The 24,168-nt window shown below is 36.9% G+C and overlaps 3 protein-coding genes across 5 annotated transcripts in view; 1 reads left to right on the forward strand and 2 right to left on the reverse strand.

Annotated features, from left to right (window-relative positions):
- LOC124191534 (monocarboxylate transporter 2-like) overlaps positions 1-6,078 on the forward strand; it is a 55,989-nt gene extending 49,911 nt beyond the window's left edge. For all 3 annotated transcript variants that reach the window (XM_046584825.1, XM_046584823.1, XM_046584824.1), the window contains 11 exons: positions 2,326-2,511; positions 2,659-2,806; positions 2,915-3,056; positions 3,129-3,263; positions 3,343-3,495; positions 4,123-4,252; positions 4,329-4,466; positions 4,674-4,999; positions 5,080-5,238; positions 5,317-5,385; positions 5,453-6,078. In XM_046584825.1, coding sequence (XP_046440781.1) covers positions 2,326-2,511; positions 2,659-2,806; positions 2,915-3,056; positions 3,129-3,263; positions 3,343-3,495; positions 4,123-4,252; positions 4,329-4,466; positions 4,674-4,999; positions 5,080-5,238; positions 5,317-5,385; positions 5,453-5,755 — 1,889 coding nt within the window. In that variant the 3' untranslated portion in view covers positions 5,756-6,078. The remainder of the gene's footprint in view (positions 1-2,325; positions 2,512-2,658; positions 2,807-2,914; positions 3,057-3,128; positions 3,264-3,342; positions 3,496-4,122; positions 4,253-4,328; positions 4,467-4,673; positions 5,000-5,079; positions 5,239-5,316; positions 5,386-5,452) is intronic.
- A 5,398-nt stretch (positions 6,079-11,476) lies between these two features.
- On the reverse strand, positions 11,477-12,163 carry LOC124191540. The gene is made up of 3 exons (XM_046584828.1): positions 11,928-12,163; positions 11,765-11,827; positions 11,477-11,701 (listed from the first exon to the last, which is right to left on the reverse strand). The coding sequence occupies exons 1-3, from the start codon at positions 12,036-12,038 to the stop codon at positions 11,543-11,545; spliced, it is 333 nt and encodes a 110-aa protein (XP_046440784.1). The 5' UTR covers positions 12,039-12,163; the 3' UTR covers positions 11,477-11,542.
- A 10,186-nt stretch (positions 12,164-22,349) lies between these two features.
- On the reverse strand, positions 22,350-23,039 carry LOC124191541. Its single transcript, XM_046584829.1, has 3 exons — positions 22,802-23,039; positions 22,639-22,701; positions 22,350-22,575 (listed from the first exon to the last, which is right to left on the reverse strand). Exons 1-3 carry the CDS (start codon positions 22,910-22,912, stop codon positions 22,417-22,419), a joined length of 333 nt encoding a protein of 110 aa, XP_046440785.1. The 5' UTR covers positions 22,913-23,039; the 3' UTR covers positions 22,350-22,416.
- Between the last annotated feature and the right edge of the window lie 1,129 nt (positions 23,040-24,168).

Here is a 24,168-nt window from a genome sequence, read left to right on the forward strand (position 1 = left end):
AGAAACGTTTCGTGCTGGATCGGATGTCCGAAAGTTTATATCTTTCCTCGTCCATTGCATTCATTTCCCTTTCTTGTCTCCAACATTCCTCTAAATCAACTGTACGCCCTGCGCTCGCTCGCAGCATGCAACAAAACTAGCACTTGTATAACAATGTTCAACTGCACGCGTTATTTATACAGCCAGAAAGAAAAGAAATTTCTATAGGGGATGACTAGAGAGAAGCAATCGACATGTCGATTCGAGGCTTCTCTGCATTCGGAAACAGCCTCGTCAACATCAAGAGGAAGAAGAAGAAAAAGGGAGTAGAAGGGAAGAGAAGACACTGTTCAGAAATATGAGGGCAGTGCATGGGTGTTGAGTTCAGCCGCCATCGATCCGTCCGCACGCAACGCTCCCGTCTTATAGACGGTTGGCTGCCCTGTTGAGCTGTGCGCTGTTGGTCCATTCATTGTGCGCTGTTGGTCCATTCATTGTGCGCGTTTATCAGTTTATCCATGCATACGAGAGTGCAGCCCTCTCGCACTCCTATTACCCGTATGTAACTGTGCATATTCCACAAGATATTCCATCGTATATTGCATATCACTGACTTCACAAATCAAATCAGTCTTGAAGCTTTTAAGCGCAGAAGTATTTTATTTTATTTATTTTTTTAAATTTATGTACCATAGTTAGCTTGGCCACAATAACTCTCGTTCGCAAACACTGTCGGTACGACAATGGCTGTCAAAGTGTCAAGTGTCAACAGACACGTAGAATTAACAACATCCGAGTCTCATTTTCCTTTTCTCCCGGAAACCATGTAGCACATCCGACTATTACAAATTGAAAACCCGATCGTGAGGTCTACATAGATTAATTTCTGGAGAAACTCATTGCGCTTCTTCTGATAGTTTGGAGACATTTCCCGTTTGAGTTATACTACACCGGCAAATACAAAATGGATTGATTGCAATTTTTGGTGGCGGAACTCTCCTATGCAGCGTCAAATTTAAAAAAATTATTTTATTGAGTGGCTCAATCAATTTTTAAAGCCAATAATAATTCAGAGTAACGCGGTTATGCTATAGATAAGTATGGCTTTTTGTTTAACAAAGAACGAACGAAGTGGAAAGTGAAATGTTTCGTGTATAATAAAATATGGAAGCAAAGGCGGCCGTAAACTGCTCGAGATTGGCAGCGTAAACTTCCTAAGTGACGGAAATATCTCGTTTCCATTTGGCTGAACTCGATACTGACATACCGTTAGCGAAAGCCATTGTATCCATTTGGATTCTGGCCACTAGACCGACAGAGTTCATTCGTTCAAGTCAAGTGCCGAACTACTGCGACTGGACTTGAATGATGATGAAAACGGTGTCCACTCCTCTGTCATCGTATCAAAGGAGAAAACGAGAAACCTTTGAAAAACAGGATCCCGAGTTTCCTGCGGACTCCTTGCTCGCTTGGCAGATTGACGGAAAATTCTTCTTCTTCAGAGAATTTCGGCCAAAAAGAGATGAATTCCAGGAAGAATCCACTAGTCGTATACGTTCCCCTATCTATATAGTAATGATCGCGGATCGCTCCACGTTCCATCAATCAGACAATAAAGTTTTCCCAGTTCAAAAAGTCTTGTCGATATGAATTGATCAGCTTGATGGCTCACGTTGCTGGTCAGTAAATTTAATTCAGTTGGCTTCGATCTGTCTTCTCACTGATTATTCCATGTCTTACCATCTAAAAAAAAAGTGTTGAACCACTAACAGGAAGAATGGATTTGGAGGTAGCCTGAAAAAGGATTATAATAACGTTTGTAAATTGTAAACCAGACTTTTGTATCTTGCGTAATATTTTCACTCCGTCAAAGTCATTCCAAGAAAATAATGCCGGAAGATTGATGGGTTCTTCAAGAAGTATACAACTTATTCCAGATCTATCATACAATACTGTATCTACTTGCCACTGCAACTCTGTTAATCTAGAATCTACGTTTATTGTTTCAATGAAAGGCGCAGCAACAAAGATTGCATGAATAAATTCGAATCAATATTAGTTTAGTTACAAAATAATTATTTAAAATTGATTTCTTTTTATGGAGACGTCTGGCGGGGAAAATATGTTTTATGTTATTTATGTTTCATTGAATAATAAATTTGATTGCGCATGTTACGTATCATTCTTTAATTAATAGCTAATCGATGATTTTCTACTTGTGAAATAATAAAAATTCGTGTGATAATTATTTCTATATTTCCTTCAACAAGATCATATCTCATACCGTATTGTATGTTTAAAATTACAAATAAAAGCCCTTGTGAAATATTTCCATTCCGTTTTCAGGTGCATTGGCTGCTCTCTCGCTGTGCGTAGCGTCACTGCTCTCGCCAGTGATCGTGGCCTGGTGCCGCCGGAAGTCGACGAGACTGACAGCGGTTTTTGGTGGACTCCTGGCCGCGTTGGGGCTGCTTTTTACTTCGTTTGCTTCCCAGTTCCATCAGTTATTTCTCAGCTATGGATTGATCCTAGGTAATAACACGATCAAAGCGATATATATACAAATGCTTTTTTCCATTTAAAAAATATAAACAAAAAAATTTATATATATATAAAAAGCGTGTAGACTCTACTGTATGTATAATATTTAATTAATTAATTACAATAATTTAATTCCAGGTGTTGGGGTAGGTTTAACCCGTGACACGGCCACACTAATGGTCGGCCAATACTTCAAACGTCGCAGGGAAGCGGTTGAAATTGCTCTAGTCGGGTCTTCCGGTATCGGATTGGCCCTCATGACCGTCTTTCTTCACACAACGCTTGGGTACGGCACACGTTCAAGCTGTCAATGCGTTCAGCATGAATATACCGAGTCGTTTCTGTACTTTCCCTGTATTATTACTCAAATTATTCCCAATATTCACTTATGCAGTGCCATAGGTTGGCGCTTGGGTCTGCAGGCTGTCACCGGCCTCGTCTTGTTGACCTTCATTCTCGGATCCTGTTACAGGTCGGCCTCTCTTTACCACCCGCAAAGGAGAGCCATTCTACATTTAAAGAACCAACGAAAGAAAGTACTGCAATAAGTGCGATTTCATCGATAAGAACATTTTATTATTTTTTTTTTTCAATTTAATATTCAACAGATCAAAGAGAAGAACAAGCACGAAGAAAAGCCACCGTTCTTTGATTTTACTTCACTCAAATCACGAACCATTCAAACTATTATGGTCTCAACAGCTTCTATAGCTGCTGGCATCTACACGCCTCTTATATACCTGGTGGGTCTATTTTTTTCTGTTTTAGTATCGATGAAAATACACTAAATTTACTTATTTATTATTAAAAAAATCAAAACAGGGCTACGAAGCAGAAAAAACCCAAGGGCGAGATTCTTCCATGTGGCTCCAAGTGTACATAGGACTTGCCTGGACATTAGGTTGCGCAGCTGTCGGTCTTCTCATTGTCCGTGAACCCGCCGAATGCAAAATCGGACGTCAATACCTGTGTCAAGTATAAACATATCTACTGGTAGACTAAATTAATTTCTCGGATATTCTCACAAATCACCGGAATGTCATTTATCGTTCACAATTTTTATCGATTTTTTTCTAAAGCCTTGCAACAATACTGTAACATGCGGTACCCACATTCCTCGCCTAACTGAATTTTCATAACAATTTACTCAGCTAGGGCAAATTTAAAATTGATAAAAAAAGTCAGTCTAAGGCTCATCAATGTCATTCCAATGAGCAATTGCTCATCCGCATTGATCTGAAAACATTTTGTTGCCGTTTTCAAATCTTCCCGGTCCTCACAGAAATCCGGCAGACAATGGCGCCACCTCGGAGCCATTGTCCAATCACAAACGTCAAAAATCTATCCGTTAGATTAAACGAATTTGTTACTCTGCGTTACTCTGTCTAGAAATGGACGAGTTTTTCCACATGCATTGAAGGGTTCCGTGGGATTTCACTAAAATGCATTGCTTCAAAACTTTATTTCTGCATTTCATTCGTGCGGTTTCATTAAAACAGAATTAAATTTGCAATAACTGATCCTGAATAGATGAATTATAATATGGTCGACCCCAAGCTCGTAGTCATACTTTGCATCATTATTTTCAATTGATTACCATAGGCTGCGGGTCTTTTGGCTGCCCTGTCTCTCCTTTCACAAGCCGTTGTCTCAACACCTTGGTCGTCACACTCGCCAATCAGTCAACAACCAACAGCTGATGGCCGTTACAGTCTTTTTTGCTGGGTTTACGGTAAACAGTGATTAACAAATAAAATATCCATCCAATATAATTTTATTTTACGATGCATAAAAAAAAAATTAAACAGGCTTTGGGTTGGGAGCGTATCACTACGCTCTGAAGATGTTCGTCTATCAACGTGTTCGCGCTCGCAATTTTGCTCGTGCATGGAGCTTCGTTCAGGCATCACAAGCTCTACCTCTAGTCTGTGGTATACCTTTCACAGGTAAAATTTACTGTCACATACGTAAATATTTCAATAGCCTAATAAAGATGTAAAAAACTAAAAAAGCAAAATGAGCATTGAATATTGAATAACCCAGCAAAATAGAAAAATTCGTAAATCATAAAGGGAAAATAGCTCGGAATATAGCAGCAACAAATTCTGATCAATATGATATCCTAACGCTTAGTACAACATCCTACAATTCAGGTTTCTTAAGTACCGAGTATGGCCAAGAAACAGCTTATTATGCCAGCAGCGCGTTCGTGTTTAGCGGCAGCCTAGCGCTGTTCATAATTGATTTGCGCAAATATGTGCTGTCACATTCGCATTCGCATTCTCACAAGCACCAACATAGAAAGAAACAAAAGGGAGCAAATCGGCCACGTACACCTAAAGTGGCCAGCGAGCCCAATACCGACGGCGCAGGAGGTGGAAGTGTAGTAGTAGATGGCGAAATATGCCGAATAGATGTTGATGGAATTGAAGTCCAGCCAGACGAAGATGAAGAAGATCCTTGCCCACCGTCTTGCAAGGTTTTTCATTTACTCCTCATAAAACATTTCTTATCACAGTCGATCACAGTTAAACTTACATGTCTGTTTACCCATCTTAGAGTCGTATTCGAAGAGATTCATTGGCCGAAGAGGAGATTAATCTTCCGCCGCTAACGCTTTTGCAACAGACTTCCTTGGTTTTAGCTCAGTTGGGAGAGTTACCATACGGAGCTGCCGCCGCTGAACTAACCTGCATTTCCGAAGAAGGCATTGCCGATGTAAGGATTGCAGAGCTTTATGTTACGTTATTGGTCGATAAAATGTTGTAATTAATTATTTTTTTTTTACAACCCCAGATGGACATTCCAGATCATTTACTAGAAGAACTTGACTTTGCAGCCGATTGCATTACTTCTTGCGACAAGGTTTTTCTGAATTATTGTTTCATACAAAGCAAGTGATTATTTGAAAATCCCATCTATTGATCACCAGGTCGAAAATTACTTGATGCTCAGTGAATACGAGAACAACCTAATTCAACAATCTTCGACATCTTCCACGGAGCGCAAGAGTCGAAAGTCTTCTATTTTTCGACAAATCGGTCAAACGTTTAGTGGCCGTTATGGAAGTAAGGGAGACTACTCTGAGAGGTGCCTTCATGCACCAAGTACACATCACTTTGGGCACGGAAATCGACGGTTATCTAATGTTCAACGAGGCGGTAGAGACCACTGCGATTCACCATTGAAAATGATCCAAATTCATGAGAACAACGAGGCTGAAGGTCGAGTTTGAGACTACGTTCTCTAAAAGACCATATCTTCGATTAGGACATTCTTAAACAATAAACTTCGATTGTTCAAGGTGTTTATAAATAAAACGTCACTATACTCTCGCCAGAAAATTCCTATCCTGGATGAGTTATACAGCTCGTTCGCCATTACCGTTATTGCAGCATATAGGTTTTAAACATGATTTATTTGTATATTTTGGTGACATACTGTTGAAAAAAAAAAGTTGTTGCAAGTTATAGAAACACAGTAAACAAAATGCACAACATACACATTTCTAATGTAAAGCAGATGCAATATTAAATGTAAAGTTTCGTATTTAAAAAATCTATTGTGCGTTTGTCATTGAAGAAGACGGCTTGACGAAAGGGGATTCGGGGTATTGACAACTCTCAGAATCCTCATACACCGTGATTAGATTCTCCCAGAATCCCCAGAATCTTCAAAATCTCGTAGATCCTTCAGAATCTCACAGAATCCCGTAGAATCTCGTAGAATCTCGTAGAATCTCGTAGAATCTCATAGAATCTCCAGAATCTCGGTTAATTTACTACTTTTTAAATTTAAAACTACCCCAAAACCGTAAAAAATTACAGGTATTTATTGAATTTGATATACTAGATCTACTAGAAAATATCGAAATGTGGGATTTAATTTTTCCTCCTTTTTCCCACCGGTGGGTGGCGCACACATTTTGTCGTCTGCTCATGAATTGAGGATGAGGCATATTTAATTTATTTATGATTAAAAAACATAATTGATAATGTATATGATTCCCAGAAAATAGTCACTTACGGTTAATTTTCCCTGTATATTTTCTTTTTTAATTAATAACATGGATGTTTATTTCCAAACCCATATAAAATAACTACACCCTACATGAAACTACATGATATCTTTTTCTACCAGGAGGTGCCGGTGTGGCGGCAGCCCGTAGAAAATAAACGGCTTAGAGCAGGCTTGCGCTAGACTTGTTGCCAAGCCCAGCACAAGCTCGCGGATTCCAATCTTAAAAACTTTAACTTTTAATAATACTGTTTTTAAGCTTGGACCAAACTTGTTTATTCAAGGTTACCCCAAGCCTTTTATTTTAATGTTGTGATAAGCAAACTTTACGTATTATTGAAAAAAAGCTATGACTTTGATGAGGTTTGAACCATCAACCACTGAAGTTTCAACCCAGCTTGCTAACCACTCAGCTATAGAGACCTTATCAATAGAGGCAAATTGTATGTAGTAATTACATTAATGGTTAATGAAATGGACTCTGTCATTTTTTCGTTGCAGCAGAGAAAACATTGGAGTACGTTTATAAATAAAGTAAATACGTTAAGTTTATGATAATTGTGTTGCTTAAAGGACTTGTTCTTTTTTATTTAACATACTTATAAGCATTAACATACTTTTTAAAACTTTATAAGTACGTTAAATCTATGATAAGTGTGTTGCTAAAAGTACTTGTTCTGTAAACATACTTAATTTCATTTTATAAACATACTTATTTTTTTGTAAGCATGTTACACTTCGAAGAAGCATGACATTTTGCTTTTCAGTTTGTTTATAATTCTTACCAAAATGCTTAACGTGTTAAGTAATATATCTTAAAGTGCTGAAATAGGGCTAAAATAAGCATCCTACCGCTGCTGTGCAGTGTTGATCTTGAAAGAAAAAATGCAACTTTAAAGTATAAATATATTTTTATTCATATAAGGAATTCAAATGAAACATATATGCAATATTTATTTCATAATTAGCCTATAATATATAATCAGTTAATTTGTTAATATTTATGCTTGCGCCAAGGTTATTCCAAGCACAGCAAACATGAAATGTTTGCTGTGCTTGGAATAGCCTCATTCTGAGCAATCAATTTAAAAAGTTAAAAACTATTGCCTTGAAATAGCCTTGCGCAAGCATAAATAAAAAGGGGAAATATAATACAGAAAATAACATGCTTGGAGTGGCTTTAGTTTCAGCATTAAAAAGAAGTCCATCAAATACTTCATTAGGGTATACTTGGTGCAAGCTGGTTCCAAGCCTAAAGCTTGGAACCAGTTTGCACCAGGCAGTCGCGCTATCGGCTAAGCTAAACTTTTTCTACGGGAGGTCCCTCTTTGTGTTGTCTTTTTTTTTGTGAATTTGTGTCGTGACTGTCGTCTGGTTGAAAATTTAAACCAAACAAACGCCACGACACTTTGACTATAGGGGGTGGGGGTGGAGGGTAGGCCCCCCCAGTAGAAAAATCGACTCCTCCCCGTCTTATCCCCCTCCAAAAAGGCCGACCCCTTTCCAACCAACCCCCCGCAAAAAAGAGCCCCGCTTCCCACATACCACCTGCCAAAAAATCGACCCCTTCCTTCAATCCAAACCGCAAAAACGAAAAAAAAGCGGTTTAATCACCAGCGCTTACGATCCGCTGAACAGATCGGGATTATTTTTACATCAGATTGTTCGTCTCAACAAGTTTGATAACGCACTCCATGAACGGACAAATTTTTAGTAAAAATATCCACGAAACCCGCAAATTGTCCGAAAAACCGGTCCTAATAACACCCCCAGGAGCCTCTTGGAAGCCAAGAGAGAATAAGTAAGGTATCTTAAACACGAAAAGATTCACATGTCTATAGACCTATTTCCAATTACTTCGTATCCGCAGCAGGGAGGAGTATAGAGGAGAAAGCAGTCCTATCCCCCGCTGTGGGCCATAGAAGTCCGGGGAGTGAAAGCCGCCCGCCAGTTGGCAGCACAATGAGGTAGAGGGTAAATTTTCAGCCGTTTCCCCATAAGCTTGCGTGGAACAGCTGACTACCCGCCGATGATTTTGTTAAATAGCAGGGGTTACTTACGCAACGCGATAAAAACCACATATCGCGTTGTTGAAAAATTCAACAAAAAAAATCACATGATACTTCGCTCTAAAATTAACCTTTGAAAAATTTTTTTATTGAATTCCACTGAGAATTCTATTTTTGGGAGCGTTTTGAAAAACGCGTTTTTCCTACTGATCCTCTCAGCCGTACGGATACTTTCGGTACCCACTGTACATACATACATACATACATACATACAGACAAAGTGACATGGTTTTTATTTTTCTGCGTACACGATTATTAGCTTCGCCCTTCGGGCTCGCAATAATTAACATTAGGTTAGTTTTTTTTCAGATTTTTCTGATAAAGGGAAGGGTAGGCTTAAAATGGATCCCTATAAGTTTGGGAACGCTCCATAAAGCTCCATGAAAAGTAGGGTACTTTGAAAGGGTATAAGTACAGAATGGGTTAAGGTAGAAAGACGCGAAAAACAGTGAAATGAAGAACTTCGCAAGCTCAAAAGAAGTCTTCATTTTCAGATTTTTCGCGTCATATTTAATCTAGTCAATTGTGAATTGAAAACAGAATTAATTTTATGGCCCGTGTTTGTCCCTTTCTCCCCCCCCATTCCTCCCACATTGGGTTGTAGCCCCCTCATAAGCGCGTGATTTCTCTGTTTTACAGAGAAAAAGGCGCGAGGGTTGGTTTCGTAAGTATAATTTTACTCTGGATTTTGTATCCTTAGTCCTACCTCCTACGGCCCTCGCAAGAAAAACAAGACTGCTGTCATCACAAAAAGATATATGTATCTTTGAGGCTGAGCGCTAGATGGCTACTTGTTTACAAGTCGTCACAAAAAACCACTACGCTAATCTACTGATTTGATTTCTGAAGACTTTATTTGCATACAGTTCTGGTAAACGGGTTGCCCCACAAGCTGCGCATAGGCCAAGCAGAACTAAAAACTTCAAATGCGTGTGTCGCGGACTCTCGTTTATTTACACACATTGAACCCTATATATTAAAAATGATCACCATTACGAGATAGGAGAACCCTACTTGATAGGAGAAAACCGGTCTTCCGTATGATATTGCCCATAATGGCAAGAGAAAACGGTCTTGCTAGGGTACTGCCAATAAACCATATTTATTAAAGAGATACAAATAAATGGCGGAAAATGGAGCCATTTTTTTAATGAGAAATACTAACGTAACGATAAGAGTAATTGAGTCTCAGTTCTCTTTAATTGACGGTCACTATGTAAAGGTCTCGAATATGGAAGTGTCCCATTCAACCTTTCTATTGAGATACTATCGATTTAATTATTTGGGTGTACATTGCCCTTTCTCGTTAGTATCGATCCGCGTTCCAATTTGCCATATAATTTTTCTCGTATTATTGCTAGCTCAGCTGCAACTGCCACAACCCAATGACACAAAACAACCAGTTACTCAAACAAACGCGTGTCTATGCACTTGTTTATGCGTCACCTACTTATACTGTATTGAATTATGAACATATTTTTTTGTTGCAACATGTGTCTGAAAGTATGAAAAAAGGAAAAACCCATACTTTCCTTTTCTCCCTTTTCTTCCCTCGGGCAATTTTCTGAAGATTCGGTCGCGAAAAAAGTAAACAACAGGGGAAATTTTTTTTTAATACAAGGAATGTGATCCGGAGACACAAATTGCTACACATACTAACCAAGATACGTAGCAATTAACTGACACACACAAAAAAAATAACACACTGATTCACAAAATCCACTTTGTATTGGAAAACCCCACTTTCAGCTGATACAGACAACCAAAACAACCAACAACGATGGCGGACATCGAAACAATTGACTCGCGAAACCGTGAGGTGAATAGCCTCTTTAATGTCGGATCAATGATCTATAGGTTTATTAATTAGGGAAATTATTTAAAAATTATCCCTTAGGGTAATATTCATTCTTATAAATATATGGAAGGTTTTAAGTTCCTGTAGGGCCTTTAGCCTCTTAGGATTTAGCTTCCTAGGTAGACTTCAAAACCTTTCTTCTCGTATGATTTGGCTCAGGTAAACCTCCCTTCACTGACCTTTCTCCCATTGGTGTGCGCAATTTTCATCGCTCAATCCCCTTTCTGTCGCGCTTGACATTGGACTTAGTCAGCCTCGTAATAATCAAAATTTTTAACGCTTTTTCAGGCACTCCCGTTCATTTGCACAACCCCTATATTAAAAATGGCGTTTTACAACTCTGAATTTTTTGGCTTTCGATCGGAGAAAACCTGTTATGCTGGATATCTGCCAGGACATTTTTGAAATGTGTCAATATACTAATTTGAATTATTAATTTTCGTAATTGAAAAAATTAATTTTTAACTAATATAATTTTTCAACATAATTAGTTTTTTACTTTCTTTTCTGTTCCACACAAAAATTATTTTCGCCAATCTTGTTCTTGATCGCGAACAATTACCATCACCGATTTTTCAACTTTCACTAATTCCAGAAATTTTCCTACACACAAATATTTTTTAAAAATCGATTTCTGATGATGATGTTATATATGAGATTAAAACCCTAGTCTATCCATGTAGCAGCTTACCTACTATCCATTACAAAAAAAAAAATGACAAAACAAAAAAATCTCAAACAATGACAACAAACATTATAAAGCTAAAAGGGATGCACAACTGTAACTAATTTTTTATTTGCAAACTTAGACCCGAAGGTTTTTCTAGAAGGCATCTATAGTTTAAGGGGGTTGGGGGTACTGCACATGATCTTTGAGTTGACTGTATAAAAAATATTTTTCTATATGAAACGCCCGACAGGGGAACAAACTAATGAAAAAAAACAGTTAGTGTGCACTTACAACACAAAATTTCAGACCTTTTAGGCAAAAAAGAAATTTTTAAACAAAATGTCGTGAATCTATGCTTTGATTGTATTTTCACAAAATTTACTTTATAAATAAAATTTTTGATTTTTTTTAGTCGTGTTTGACCGCAGGAAGACTCATAGGGACTACGTCGCCAAGGAGCCTGACGGTAGTAGAAGAATCAAACCTTGGCCTTGGTGTAGTTGATGCTCTTTCAAACTGTCTGAGTGCTTCAATTTCCATTTTGATAATCAGGTCTTTCAAAATAACCTGTAAATTATTAACAGCATTAATACAAACCGTTAAGATCATAAAGATTTAAAGTAGACATGCATTTTTTTGCTGCAACGCTTCTATTCGACTCTCTGTAGACACTAAAAGTTCTCTAAGTTCCATCTATGGTCAAAATAAAACAATTATTTATAAAAACCCGGTGTCAATTTTGGCTATTTTATAGTTAGCAATAAGCCATTGAACACTTGATTACTTTACTTACATTTTCATGTCTTTGCTGTTCCAGTAGATCGTCAACGGGAAAGCCAGTAGTTGAATAAAGTGATAACGCGCAAATGAACAAACTCAAAATAATAGCTGGGAATGGAGTCATGTTAAATTATAGTTGTAGTATTGATATGCTTATTGTACTATACCAATTGATTCTCTAGAAAGACTGATTTGTTGGTTTCTGTACCGAGCTATTTGAAGGGCTCGTCTATTTACTCCTGTATTGCAGGGTTTCGGTAATGACAGTGTTTTTCGTAAGTATGAATGCGTTTTCATAGCGCTCGCAACAAAAGTTCATTGAATTATTATTATCGCGTATCGATTCATCGGTTAATTGCGATAATTAGAACATTTGTGTCTTATGTAAACAGAGACGAGCATAGCTCATGCTCAAAGCTTAGCTTTCGCTCACGCCCTCTTTTATCCGTAAAACTGTTGAGCGGGAAAAGTATGAGAGTGTTCTAAAATTAGTATAAGCAAAAGTTCAATAATTTTAGTGTGCATGTAAAGCAATTTCAAACTTTGTCCTTAATTGATCGCTGGGCTGGGATCACCGATAAGATGTGCAGAACATTACTATTTGTTCATAATCCAACACAGTATAAGTAGATACTGCATAAGCAAGTGCATAGAAATGCATTTGTTTGAGTAGCTAAAAAAATAATTGTTTGTTTTTTGTCATTTGTTCGTGGTAGTCGAAGCTAGGGTAGCAATAATGCGGGATAACTTATTTCGAAAATTCGAAAACGGACCCTTAAGGGAAATGGCCCTATAAGCACCCGATCCCAGCTCCACCACAGTGTGGCTATTGAAAACATGTGCATAGCATTCGTTTGTATTTGGTATTTTATTTCCGTGAGGCTGCAGGCTGAAGAAACTCATGAACTTTCCCGACCAAGAATAAAATGAAACTTGGTGAATATCAGAAAAAGACACCATTTTCAGAATTCTAGACTGCCTTGTTTCAAGGATAGTGCTTTCGATGCGTAATTATCCGTTTTCTACAAAATTACCTTTTTATTGCTCTGGAAATTGCATCAGTTTCTTTCTTTTCTTTGCTTCAGCCTAAAAAAAAGACTCGAATTTATCTGACCAGCCAATAGGTGGTTTAGGAGAGAAAAATTGCTGTTCTAGTTTATGCGCAGAATACTGTACATCAGAATGTGAATTAACGTGTTCCTGGCACGACAAACCTTTTGTAAATTCAAAAATGAATTCTTTTTTGGGTTGTTCCCACGCCGTGTTTGTGTAGTTGCAGATGTGGAAAAATACAGAAATAATTGATCTTTTTGTAATGCTTCATTTTTCTGTGAGTAAAAAACAAAATTGTATTCCTAGAAAATTCAAAAATGTTATCTGGCATCATTTGTTTCAGACTTCAAAATTGAAAAAAATAGATTTAAAATTAATAAACTTTTAAAGTGAAGAAAACTTATAAACTAGGTTTCAATAGATACCTCGTTTAATGCTCCGTAACGTTGTTACGTTTTAAACATAAACACAGCAAAAATAAAAATGACAAAGATAATTTAAGACATTAAATTTGATTTTTTCAGTGAATTTCAAACCTCACAATGAGAATGCTACTTTGCTACAGATACAGGGGAAAGCGCGCGGGGGGTGCGTTCGCAAACAAAGTAGGGTACGCGTCATGCACTATCCATGCTATCCACTATCCATCCTAGCCCTATTAAATTACTTGCCTATATCAGGGCATTTTCAGTGTTGGCAAAATCTTATTCTATTTAACCACTTTTGATTTAAATTGCGGTTTGGCCAAAAAACGAAGAAATTTTCTGGAATTTTTTCCAAATTTTGAATCATTCATATCTCGGCTTCTAAGCTGAGTATGGAAAAAATATGAAAAATGATTTGAAGAGGTGGGCTATTCCATAGTTTTAAAACAATTAAATTATTTTTAGGTGCAGCAGTTAACGAGAAAATTGCTGGACAAAAAACAAAAAAAAGTCAAAATTTTGGCTTTTGTTAAATTTTAGATCCCTAGCTATGATTTCCGCAAAATCAAATCCCCCAAAACGGTCTATTTGAGTGGCGGACGGCTTGTTAAAGAGCAGGAATTTTTTGCTATGATTTTGATTATGATTAAAAAAATGATTTACATCGCGATTTATATAATTTTTTGATGATTTTGAATTAGAATTTAAATAAGGATTTAAATCAATAAAAGAGTTATTTGGTTTTAAATCACTTTTTATTTGACTTTGACAACACTCGACATTTTACGTGAAAAATTCTCACTCAGAAATCATGTTAGTTCATTTGTTATTATAATGTTTTTGTAAACATCCTTACTAGTGTTAAAAAAATTGCTTTTATCTGGCTCGAGGAAGAATGGAAAGAAAAGACGAAGAACAGATTAAGAATAGAGCCAAAGGGGTGCCCGGTTTTCATCTCTTTCCACGGGGCATTATCTATTCTACATTACATAAATAAAAAACAAACTAATATCTTTCCCTTAAAAATAAATAACAGAAAAGGTAAAATTAATTTGTTGTTGAAGTAAAAATAATTAAATCATCCGATAGTCAAGTTTTTAAATGCCATGATCATGACGAATGTATATAGCTGTTAAAAATATTTTTTAACATTTTGTTTTCCATCGGTCAACTAAGCCTTCGAGGGAAACTTCGTTTGCTGGAAGAGCCTTAGGCATTGCGCCTCGCTTTGTTTGACTTTGTCGGACTTATCCGATGCTCTACGCCATCCTAAAACCCACCCAGACAAGCGAGGCGCAATACCTGAGGTTATCAGAATCAGAATGATCTGATGTTATGGAATGATCTAAAATCTATGGAATCATTGCTCTTGATGAGAGATCACCACCGATATTCCTGATACTTATCACGCGGAGGTCTTCCAGTGCTACTGCCTATAACGGCCAAAGAAATTGGTCTTGCTAGGGTACAGCCAACAAACAATATTTATTTATAAGTTTTCCTTTATGGGTAGAGAAAGACGATCGAATATGTTGAATGTACAAGCCATTATGAAGAAACTAAAATGAATGGCGGAAAATTGAGCCATTTTCGAATGAGAATACAACCGTAACGACAACAGTGATTGAGACTCCATTCTCTTAAACTGTTGATCACAATGTAAGGTTCAACCAATCTATCTAGATTATATCGATTTCATTATTTTAGTGTACATTGCCCTTTCTTATTAGTACCAATCCGTATTCAAATTCCCCAACAGCTTCCCTATCTCGCCCTGTTTTCGTCTTGACGCAGTCTCTACCTCCCTTTTCCCAAAGTCGAATGAAACATGCGCACTCTTGTGATGGTGAAGAACAACTAAAAAAACAAAACATGCCGAATATTTATAATTTTTTTTAATTGCCATTAAAAAGATCTCCCGTGGGTGCGAACGAACATTATGATACTGCGTCGAAGGCGAGTGCGCTACCTTTGAAGCCACTAATAGTAGATCAGTTATCCAAATCAATCTAACACCTTAAAAATTACATTTTGTGGCAATAACAAACCATATTTGTATCTTTGCCACGAGATATTTGGACCAAGGGATTGGGAAGTGCAGAGGGGAATTTTCCGTGGGTGCCGCCCCCCCCCAAAAATTTTGAAATAAATAGACAATTTTTTAAAACGATCTACCGGGAAGTGACAATACTTCCAAAAGCCTAGGGGAAATAAAAAAAAATTCCCTTTTTTCCCTTTTTGCTGGAGAAAGTTCCAATTTAAATGGTTCAGCAACCACAAGTAGTTTTTGCTCAAAGCCTATCACATTGTCCCACAGGACATCTCAATAGTTGAATTTTCCATCCACTAGATTCATCACGCGAAGGGCTGATTGTACAGGTTAGTTTTCACGGCTGACTTGACTAGTTTTTCTGAAATTGTTTTGATCAAGGGTGATATCCGTGGGCTCTCTTAGCACTAATTAACTAGTGGCTATAAAAGTAACATTTCCTTCCTTCCTTTTATTTTCCTCCCCCGTATAATTCTTCTTTTTTCGTTTCCATTTGTCTCTTTTTACCCCTCTTGAAAAAATTAACCCCAATTAACATAGAACTTCCCTTTTTGCCTTTTCAGCTGGGGATCTTTCCAAAAAATGTTTCAATTCTGCACTACCCAACCCCTTGATTTGGACACCTTACTTTTTATATTTCAAAAATCAGATTTCTCGATTTTTATTTTTTTTAAACTTTTGCTTGAAAAAAGCTCGTCAGGGTTAAGCCTAGCGGTTAGAATTTCTGAATTCTGAAAGCCGGGATGAACGGAATCCAAAAAAATAAATTTTGTTGCTCATAAATCTTGCTATAACTTATATAATTATATTCATGTTACAAATCACATCTTTTGTGGCAATATAACGTCATTTACGTGGATATGGACAAACGCTAAATAAAGTTCTTATATTTGTTGTTGGTGACTTTAGTGTCCAGCCCACAAAAAGCTCCTCCTATCGCACGAGGGCTGCGTCACTTTTGGAGCCCGATATTCCAGGCTTGAACTAGTACATCAAGTAGGCTATGCATAGATGCGACTGACAAAAACAAATGACACAAAGCAAACATTTTTTTCGTAGCTACTCAAACAAACTCATTTCTATGCACTTACTTATGCATTATCAACTCATACTGTGTTGGATTATGAACACATTTTTAAATATTGCAACATATGTCAGCGACCTCAACCCAAAGATAAATTTAGGTTAAATTTTAATGGCTTTACATGGAACACGTATGTTCTAGTTATCGTGGAAATCATCGATAAATCGATAGTAAGAGTTAAACGGAAAATTGTTGCATTTCAGCTGTGAAAAAGCAGTAATACTAAGGAAATGACTGTTCTTAATATAGAAAGACTGCGATACAGGAGTAAACATACAAGTCCTTTAAAAAGCCTTATTGTCTTTTCAGGGAATCACGACATATTTTTTAAAACTTAAAACTTTCTCTATCCTAAAATGTTTGAAAATTTGTTTCAAAGTGTAAACACGAAATTTTGTTTACTTTTATGCAATAGTTTTTTTCCCTGCCCCAGGTTTGATAAAGAAACAGTTTTTTGTGAAGACGAATAAGAAAACATGTGCAGCTCCACCATGTAATAAATACAATAATAAGTTATCATTTGCTGTTTTTAAAGCTTTTTGAAAGCTACAACGGTTCCGAAGTGACAAAAATCTTGCGACTTCGCGACTAATATGCACCGTAGCATGAAAAATAAGTCGAAAAAATCAAGTTTTCTTCTGACGAAAACGATTTTGGGACTAGGGGGTTCTAAGACCTAAGTTTAATAGCATATATTTTTTGGGGATTTTTTTTTTGTTCACGGGAAGAGCCCTTTTAAATTAGGACCCAAAAGTTTCCGCACTGACGAGAGGGCCTGTATTAAATGGTACTACTTTGGCTTTCTTTTACAGGGTCAAAAATAGGGCCTGGTGGGTTCGTTGAGGTCTAAAAAAGAGCGCCGTTAGATCTATAACATGCATAATTTTGACCACCATGCCAGATGAAAAATCACTTTAATTCCGATTTAAAAATGGCAATTTTTCATTCCTATAATATTTTCTCTTTGTTAATCCTTCCGTAATATTTTTAATAAGACAGGATATCGCTAAGAACTTTTTTTAAATCTCGGTATTTTTGATATGCTATAGTATGTTTTTTTATTTATTTTTTGCTGTTTAATTTAGGGAAGGGGTTTAATTTTGGGGGGGGTGGGGGAATGGGCGGAGAGGGGCTTCGATATTTTGACATTTTTTCATCATTATCCTTGAACCAAAAACTGCCCGTAATAATAAAACCCACGTTTCTCTTTTCCCGATTATAACACGATTTTCAATCCTGTTGGAAGACATTGAGTCTCAAAAGTTAGATGACGAGTGGAGAGAACACAGAAAATTGAAATCTTTCGAGAAATCCCCTAACTTTTTTATTTAAACTTTATGACATTCAAATTCTGCATCAAATCACAGTTGTGAAGTTGATACATGGAAATAAATATCACAGTATAACTGCAATAATACACCTTGGCACAAGTTACACAACGGATGTAACTGCAGTTAACCATTTTCTTGCAAATCCAGCATACAGTCGCGGCTGAAAGTTTCTTTACGTGTAGCTCCAAAACCCGCCTTTTTACTGTGTATTGGCGGATGGTGTGAGCCTATGGTAGAGGTTGAGCTACCTTATTTGCTCGTTTCTTTATTTTTTACCGCCCTTCTTTACTTAACTCTACCTCTTAACATTGATTACTAATTTACCCGCGATAACGCAAACGTTACGCATTCCTACTGCCCAATGCTAAAATTAAACTAATCAATGCAGAAATTGTCACAGTTACAAACTGATCAATCATCTGTCATTTTATCGTTTCATTTAAGAGCTATTGCTAGTTTATTGGGCATCGATGCAATTGCCTGATTATCGGCCATCGTTACCCATAGTTTAGAAAGCCGCGCCAACAAATCATTGTCGGAGGTGTAAGGGGGTAGGGGGTAAAACTTGAGAAAATCGAGCAAATAAGGTAACTCAACCTCTACCATAGGCTAATACCATCCGCCAATACACAGTAAAAAGGCGTATTTTTGAGCTACACGTAAAGAAACTTTCAGCCGCGACTGTATATCCGATCCGACTTTCTCCGCTCGTACTTCACCTATTCGTTTTTCCCGACAACGAGATTAGAACACTATAAGTTTGTGTTGTTGACGTTGACTTTGTCTTGGAATTGAGATCGCAAATACGCCGCTGCTGCACATGTGACTGTGATGATGCCTCCGCGTATAATGCTTAACGAAATACTGTCTTATGAAGAGGAATGTTGGCACCATAGGAATGCGGAGGAAGAAGATTTTTTTAAATTGATTGACCGAGATACTCTACTTTCACAGTAAGTAAACTGGTAAAGGATTGTCCCACCCGCGGCTGAAATGATCGTCCTACGAAGATATGCGCGATTGTTTGAACAGAAATTTGGCACCATTGATGATTGGCAGATGCAACCCAGGGTGCGTCGAAAATGAGTGAGATTGCTGAAAGAAGTTACCTTATTGTTGTCACGGGTAGTACCTGTTTCGTTCTGATGCTGATTATTTCCGTCGTTATCCCCCATTTCATTCCTTGTTTATATTCGAGCTTTGCGGGTTGGAGGTTAAGGTCGACTGGTTGCAACGATCTGTCATGCTGAGGGATGATGCCAAGGACTCGTCTAATTGGCGGTTAGGCTGAACCCGCTGATTTCGAGTGACTTAGTGACATCTTCGGCGAAGTAGATTGCCTCTTTTTCGATTTCGAAGGAAAGCCTTTCATTTTTGTAGCAACCTGTAGGAATTTCTTGCACTGGTTGGCTGTGTGTTGTAATATGTACACGGCAGCAGGCAATGAAAAACGTCGCCGAAGATCAGTGCAGTGAATTTTTATGTTTTTAATTGTCCTTGCTACTTAACTCGCGATAAAAAAAACGTTGGAGCGATTGATGATGCTGTGCGACGCCAACAGAATGATAGAAGGCGGTGATTTTGTCTGAGAGTGCGACGTGAAATTGGTTTTCCCCTATCCAGGTTTGGAATACATAGTGGTCCTCTCGGCAGAAGGTCATTGTGACACAGAAACTGAAAACACGCTGCAGCATCAAATAGATCTCGTATCTCGACCGGTTTGTTTGGGTACAAAACGAAAAAATGAGAAAGATAACAGATTGAGCATGTGGGGCTACAGAGCCAACAGGATGCCAGATTCCCACCAGAACGGACCGCAACAGACGGGAGGCGACCGGATCTAGTAGACAGGAGTGAACACCAAGGCTTGAATACCGTGAGTTGGTTAAAACAATACAGACGATAACAAGAAAATATAATTTGCTTCGTGAATTATTTAGCCGCCACAAATGGCAGGAGTCAAAGAATCATTGTGCTGAAACAAACCATATTTATTAAAGAGATACAAATAAATGGCGAAAAATGGAGCCATTTTTTGGAATGAGAAATACTAAAGTAACGATAAGAGTAATTGAGTCTCCGTTCTCTTTAATTGTCGGTCACTTTGTAAAGGTCTTGAATATGGAAGTGTCTCATTCAACCTTTCTATTTAGATACTATCGATTTAATTATTTGGGTGTGCATTGCCCTTTCTCATTAGTATCGATCCGCGTTCCAATTTGCCATATAATTTTTCTCGTATTATTGCTAGCTCAGCTGCAACTTCCACAACCAAATGACACCAAACAAACATTTCTTTTCGCAGTTACTCAAACAAACGCGTGTCTATGCACTTGTTTATGCGTCACCTACTTATACTGTATTGAATTATGAACATATTTTTGTTGTTGCAACATGTATCAGTGACTTCAACCCAACGATCAATATTTAGGACGAATTTTCAATTGCTTAACGCAAACACACATGTTCTATTTATAGGAAATCATCTTTAAATCGATGCATGATAATAATAATTCAAGGAACTATTGTTGCAGTTTAGCATAAATACTTAGGGAATGACTGATAATTATCGAAAGACTGCAATACAGGAGTAAATAGACGAGCCCATTAAATAGCTCTAAAGAAACCAACAAATCAGTCGTTCTAGAGAATGAATCGGTATAGCAATTAAATACCAACAGTACAAGTGTTTCCAACTACTATTTAACGAAATGTGAACACGTAGAAGTACAATCCCCGAGTCCGCACGGTCACATAAATAAGATTTCACATTTAATGGTAGCAAGTCTCATAATGCACTCATCCTCATCAAAATACTACATTTGGGAAGGACAGGTTTATTAACTTCGATTAACTTTTGTAAATATTCTTCATCGTCAAAACACTTACTTTACCTGTTTCGAGTTGATTGTCTCAATGAAGTTACTGTTCTCGATTCTTTTTCTATGCTACTTGAACAAACACGTCCTGAGCCAAGAGATATTTTGGTAACTTTATCGAATCTTTCTTTCACGGCTTTTTTCATTTTTGGTTACTCATGGTTAAATTTTACGACAGTAATGGGCTTGTAGCAGAAAGCAGAGTTATGTGTTGAAAGTAACTTTCTTCGATCAACAGACGCGACATCTACTTTGATGTGCCTCATGTAAAAAACGTTGCGATATGACATGAAAAAAGTTGATTCGGAAAATAATACAACGCAATCTTAAAAAACTATATTTTACACAAGTAATCATTTTGACTAGTGAAACAATTAATAAATTATTATTGACGGCGAAATAAGTTTCGGAATGCAACATTTCTTAAGTATTGAAAATCACTGCCAAATACAATAATGTCGGATCAATGATCTATAGGTTTTTTATTAGGCAAATTATTTAAAAATTGTCCCTCAGGGTTATATTCATTGTTATAAATATATGGAAGGTTTTAGTAGAAAATCACTGCCAAATACAATAATGTCGGATCAATGATCTATAGGTTATTTATTAGGCAAATTATTTAAAAATTGTCCCTCAGGGTAATATTCATTGTTATAAATATATGGAAGGTTTTAGTTCCTGTAGGGCCTCTAGCCTCTTAGGATTTAGCTTCCTAGGTAGACTTCAAAACCTTTCTTCTCGTATGATTTGGCTCAGGTAAACCTCCCTTCACTGACCTTTCTCCCATTGGTGCGCGCAGTTTTCATCGCTCGACCCCCTTTCTGTTGCGCTTGACATTGGACTAAGTCAGCCACGTAATAATCAAAATTTTGAACGATTTTTCAGGTACGCCCGTTCATTTGCACAACCCCTATATTAAAAATGGCGTTTTACAACCCCAAATTGTTTGGTTTTCGATCGAAGAAAACCTGTTATGCTGGATATCTGCCAGGACATTTTTGAAATGTGTCAATATACTAATTTTTATTATTAATTTTCGTAATTGAAAAAAAATAAATTTTTAACTAATACAATTTGTCAATATAATTAGATTTTTACTTTCTTTTCTGTTCCACACAAACATTATCATCGCCAATCTTGTTCTTGATCGCGAACAATTACCATCACCAATTTTTCAACTTTCACTAATTCCAGAAATTTTCCTACACACAAATATTTTTTTAAAATCAATTTCTGATGATGATGTTATATATGAGATTAAAACCATAGTCTATCCATGTAGCAGCTTACCTACTATCCATTACAAAAAAAAACAATGACAAAACAAAAAAATCTCAAACAATGACAACAAACATTATAAAGCTAAAAGGGATGCACAACTGTAACCAATTTTTTATTTGCAAACTTAGACCCGAAGGTTTTTCTAGAAGGCATCTATAGTTTAAGGGGGTTGGGGGTACTGCACATGATCTTTGAGTTGACTGTATAAAAAATATTTTTCTATATGAAACGCCCGACAGGGGAACAAACTGTTGAAAAAAAACAGTTTGTGTGCACTTACAACACAAAATTTCAAACCTTTTAGGCAAAAAAGAAATTTTTAAACAAAATGTCGTGAATCTATGCTTTGATTGTATTTTCACAAAATTTACTTTATAAATAAAATTTTTGATTTTTTTAGTCGTGTTTGACCGCAGGAAGACTCATAGGGACTACGTCGCCAAGGAGCCTGACGGTAGTAGAAGAATCAAACCTTGGCCTCGGTGTAGTTGATGCTCTTTCAAACTGTCTGAGTGCTTCAATTTCCATTTTGATAACCAGGTCTTTCAAAATAACCTGTAAATTATTAACAGCATTAATACAAACCGTTAAGATCATAAAGATTTAAAGTAGACATGCATTTTTTTGCTGCAACGCTTCTATTCGACTCTCTGTAGACACTAAAAGTTCTCTAAGTTCCATCTATGGTAAAAAAAAAACAATTATTTATAAAATCACGGTGTTAATTTTGGCTATTTTATAGTTAGCAATAAACCATTGAACACTTGATTACTTTACTTACATTTTCATGTCTTTGCTGTTCCAGTAGATCGTCAACGGGAAAGCCAGTAGTTGAATAAAGTGATAACGCGCAAATGAACAAACTCAAAATAATAGCTGGGAATGGAGTCATGTTAAATTATAGTTGTAGTATTGATATGCTTATTGTACTATACCAATTGATTCTCTAGAAAGACTGATTTGTTGGTTTCTGTACCGAGCTATTTAAAGGGCTCGTCTATTTACTCCTGTATTGCAGGGTTTCGGTAATGAAAGTGTTTTTCGTAAGTATGAATGCGTTTTCATAGCGCTCGCAACAAAAGTTCATTGAATTATTATTACCGCGTATCGATTTATCGGTTAATTGCGATAATTAGAACATTTGTGTCTTATGTAAACAGAGACGAGCATAGCTCATGCTCGAAGCTTAGCTTTCGCTCACGTCCTCTTTTTTCCGTGAAAATGTTGAGCGGGAAAAGTATGAGAGCGTTCTAAAATTAGTATAAGCAAAAGTTCAATAATTTTAGTGTGCATGTAAAGCAATTTCAAACTTTGTCCTTAATTGATCGCTGGGCTGGGATCACCGATAAGATGTGCAGAACATTACTATTTGTTCATAATCCAACACAGTATAAGTAGGTACTGCATACGCAAGTGCATAGAAATGCATTTGTTTGAGTAGCTAAAAAATAAATGTTTGTTTTTTGTCATTTGTTCGTGGTAGTCGAAGCTAGGCTAGCAATAATGTAGGATAACTTATTTCGAAAATTTGAAAACGGACTCTTAAGGGAAATGGCCCTATAAGCACCCGATCCCAGCTCCACCACAGTGTGACTATTGAAAAAATGTGCATAGCATTTGTTTGTATTTGGTATTTTATTTCCGTGAGGCTGCAGGCTGAAGAAACTCATGAACTTTCCCGACCAAGAATAAAATGAAACTTGGTGAAAGAAAAATCAGAAAAAGACACCATTTTCAGAATTCTAGACTGCCTTGTTTCAAGGATAGTGCTTTCGATGCGTAATTATCCGTTTTCTACAAAATTCCTTTTTTATTGCTCTGGAAATTGCATCAGTTTCTTTAGCCTACAGCCTAAAAACAAAGACTCGAATTTATCTGACCAGCCGCTAGGTGGTTTAGGAGAGAAAAATTGCTGTTCTAGTTTATGCGCAGAATACTGTACATCAGAATGTGAATTAACGTGTTCCTGGCACGACAAACCTTTTGTAAATTCAAAAATGAATTCTTTTTTGGGTTGTTCCCACGCCGTGTTTGTGTAGTTGCACATGCGGAAAAATACAGAAAAAATTGATCTTTTTGTAATGCTTCATTTTTTCTGTGAGTAAAAAACAAATTTGTATTCCTAGAAAATTCAAAAATTTTATCTGG

This window comes from Daphnia pulex, chromosome 3 (assembly GCF_021134715.1).
Source record: "Daphnia pulex isolate KAP4 chromosome 3, ASM2113471v1".
NCBI classification, from domain to species: domain Eukaryota; kingdom Metazoa; phylum Arthropoda; class Branchiopoda; order Diplostraca; family Daphniidae; genus Daphnia; species Daphnia pulex.

What these genes read in the sequence shown, in the direction of transcription:
- LOC124191540 (XM_046584828.1), bottom strand. Translation starts at nt 12,038, where the DNA reads ATGACTCCATTCCCAGCTATTATTTTGAGTTTGTTCATTTGCGCGTTA. An exon ending in AACAGCAAAGACATGAAAAT is followed by an intron (nt 11,828 to 11,927) that starts GTAAGTAAAGTA and finishes TTTTGACCATAG; the next exon opens with ATGGAACTTAGAGAACTTTT. An exon ending in AAGCGTTGCAGCAAAAAAAT is followed by an intron (nt 11,702 to 11,764) that starts GCATGTCTACTT and finishes AATAATTTACAG; the next exon opens with GTTATTTTGAAAGACCTGAT.
- LOC124191541 (XM_046584829.1), bottom strand. Translation starts at nt 22,912, where the DNA reads ATGACTCCATTCCCAGCTATTATTTTGAGTTTGTTCATTTGCGCGTTA. An exon ending in AACAGCAAAGACATGAAAAT is followed by an intron (nt 22,702 to 22,801) that starts GTAAGTAAAGTA and finishes TTTTTACCATAG; the next exon opens with ATGGAACTTAGAGAACTTTT. An exon ending in AAGCGTTGCAGCAAAAAAAT is followed by an intron (nt 22,576 to 22,638) that starts GCATGTCTACTT and finishes AATAATTTACAG; the next exon opens with GTTATTTTGAAAGACCTGGT.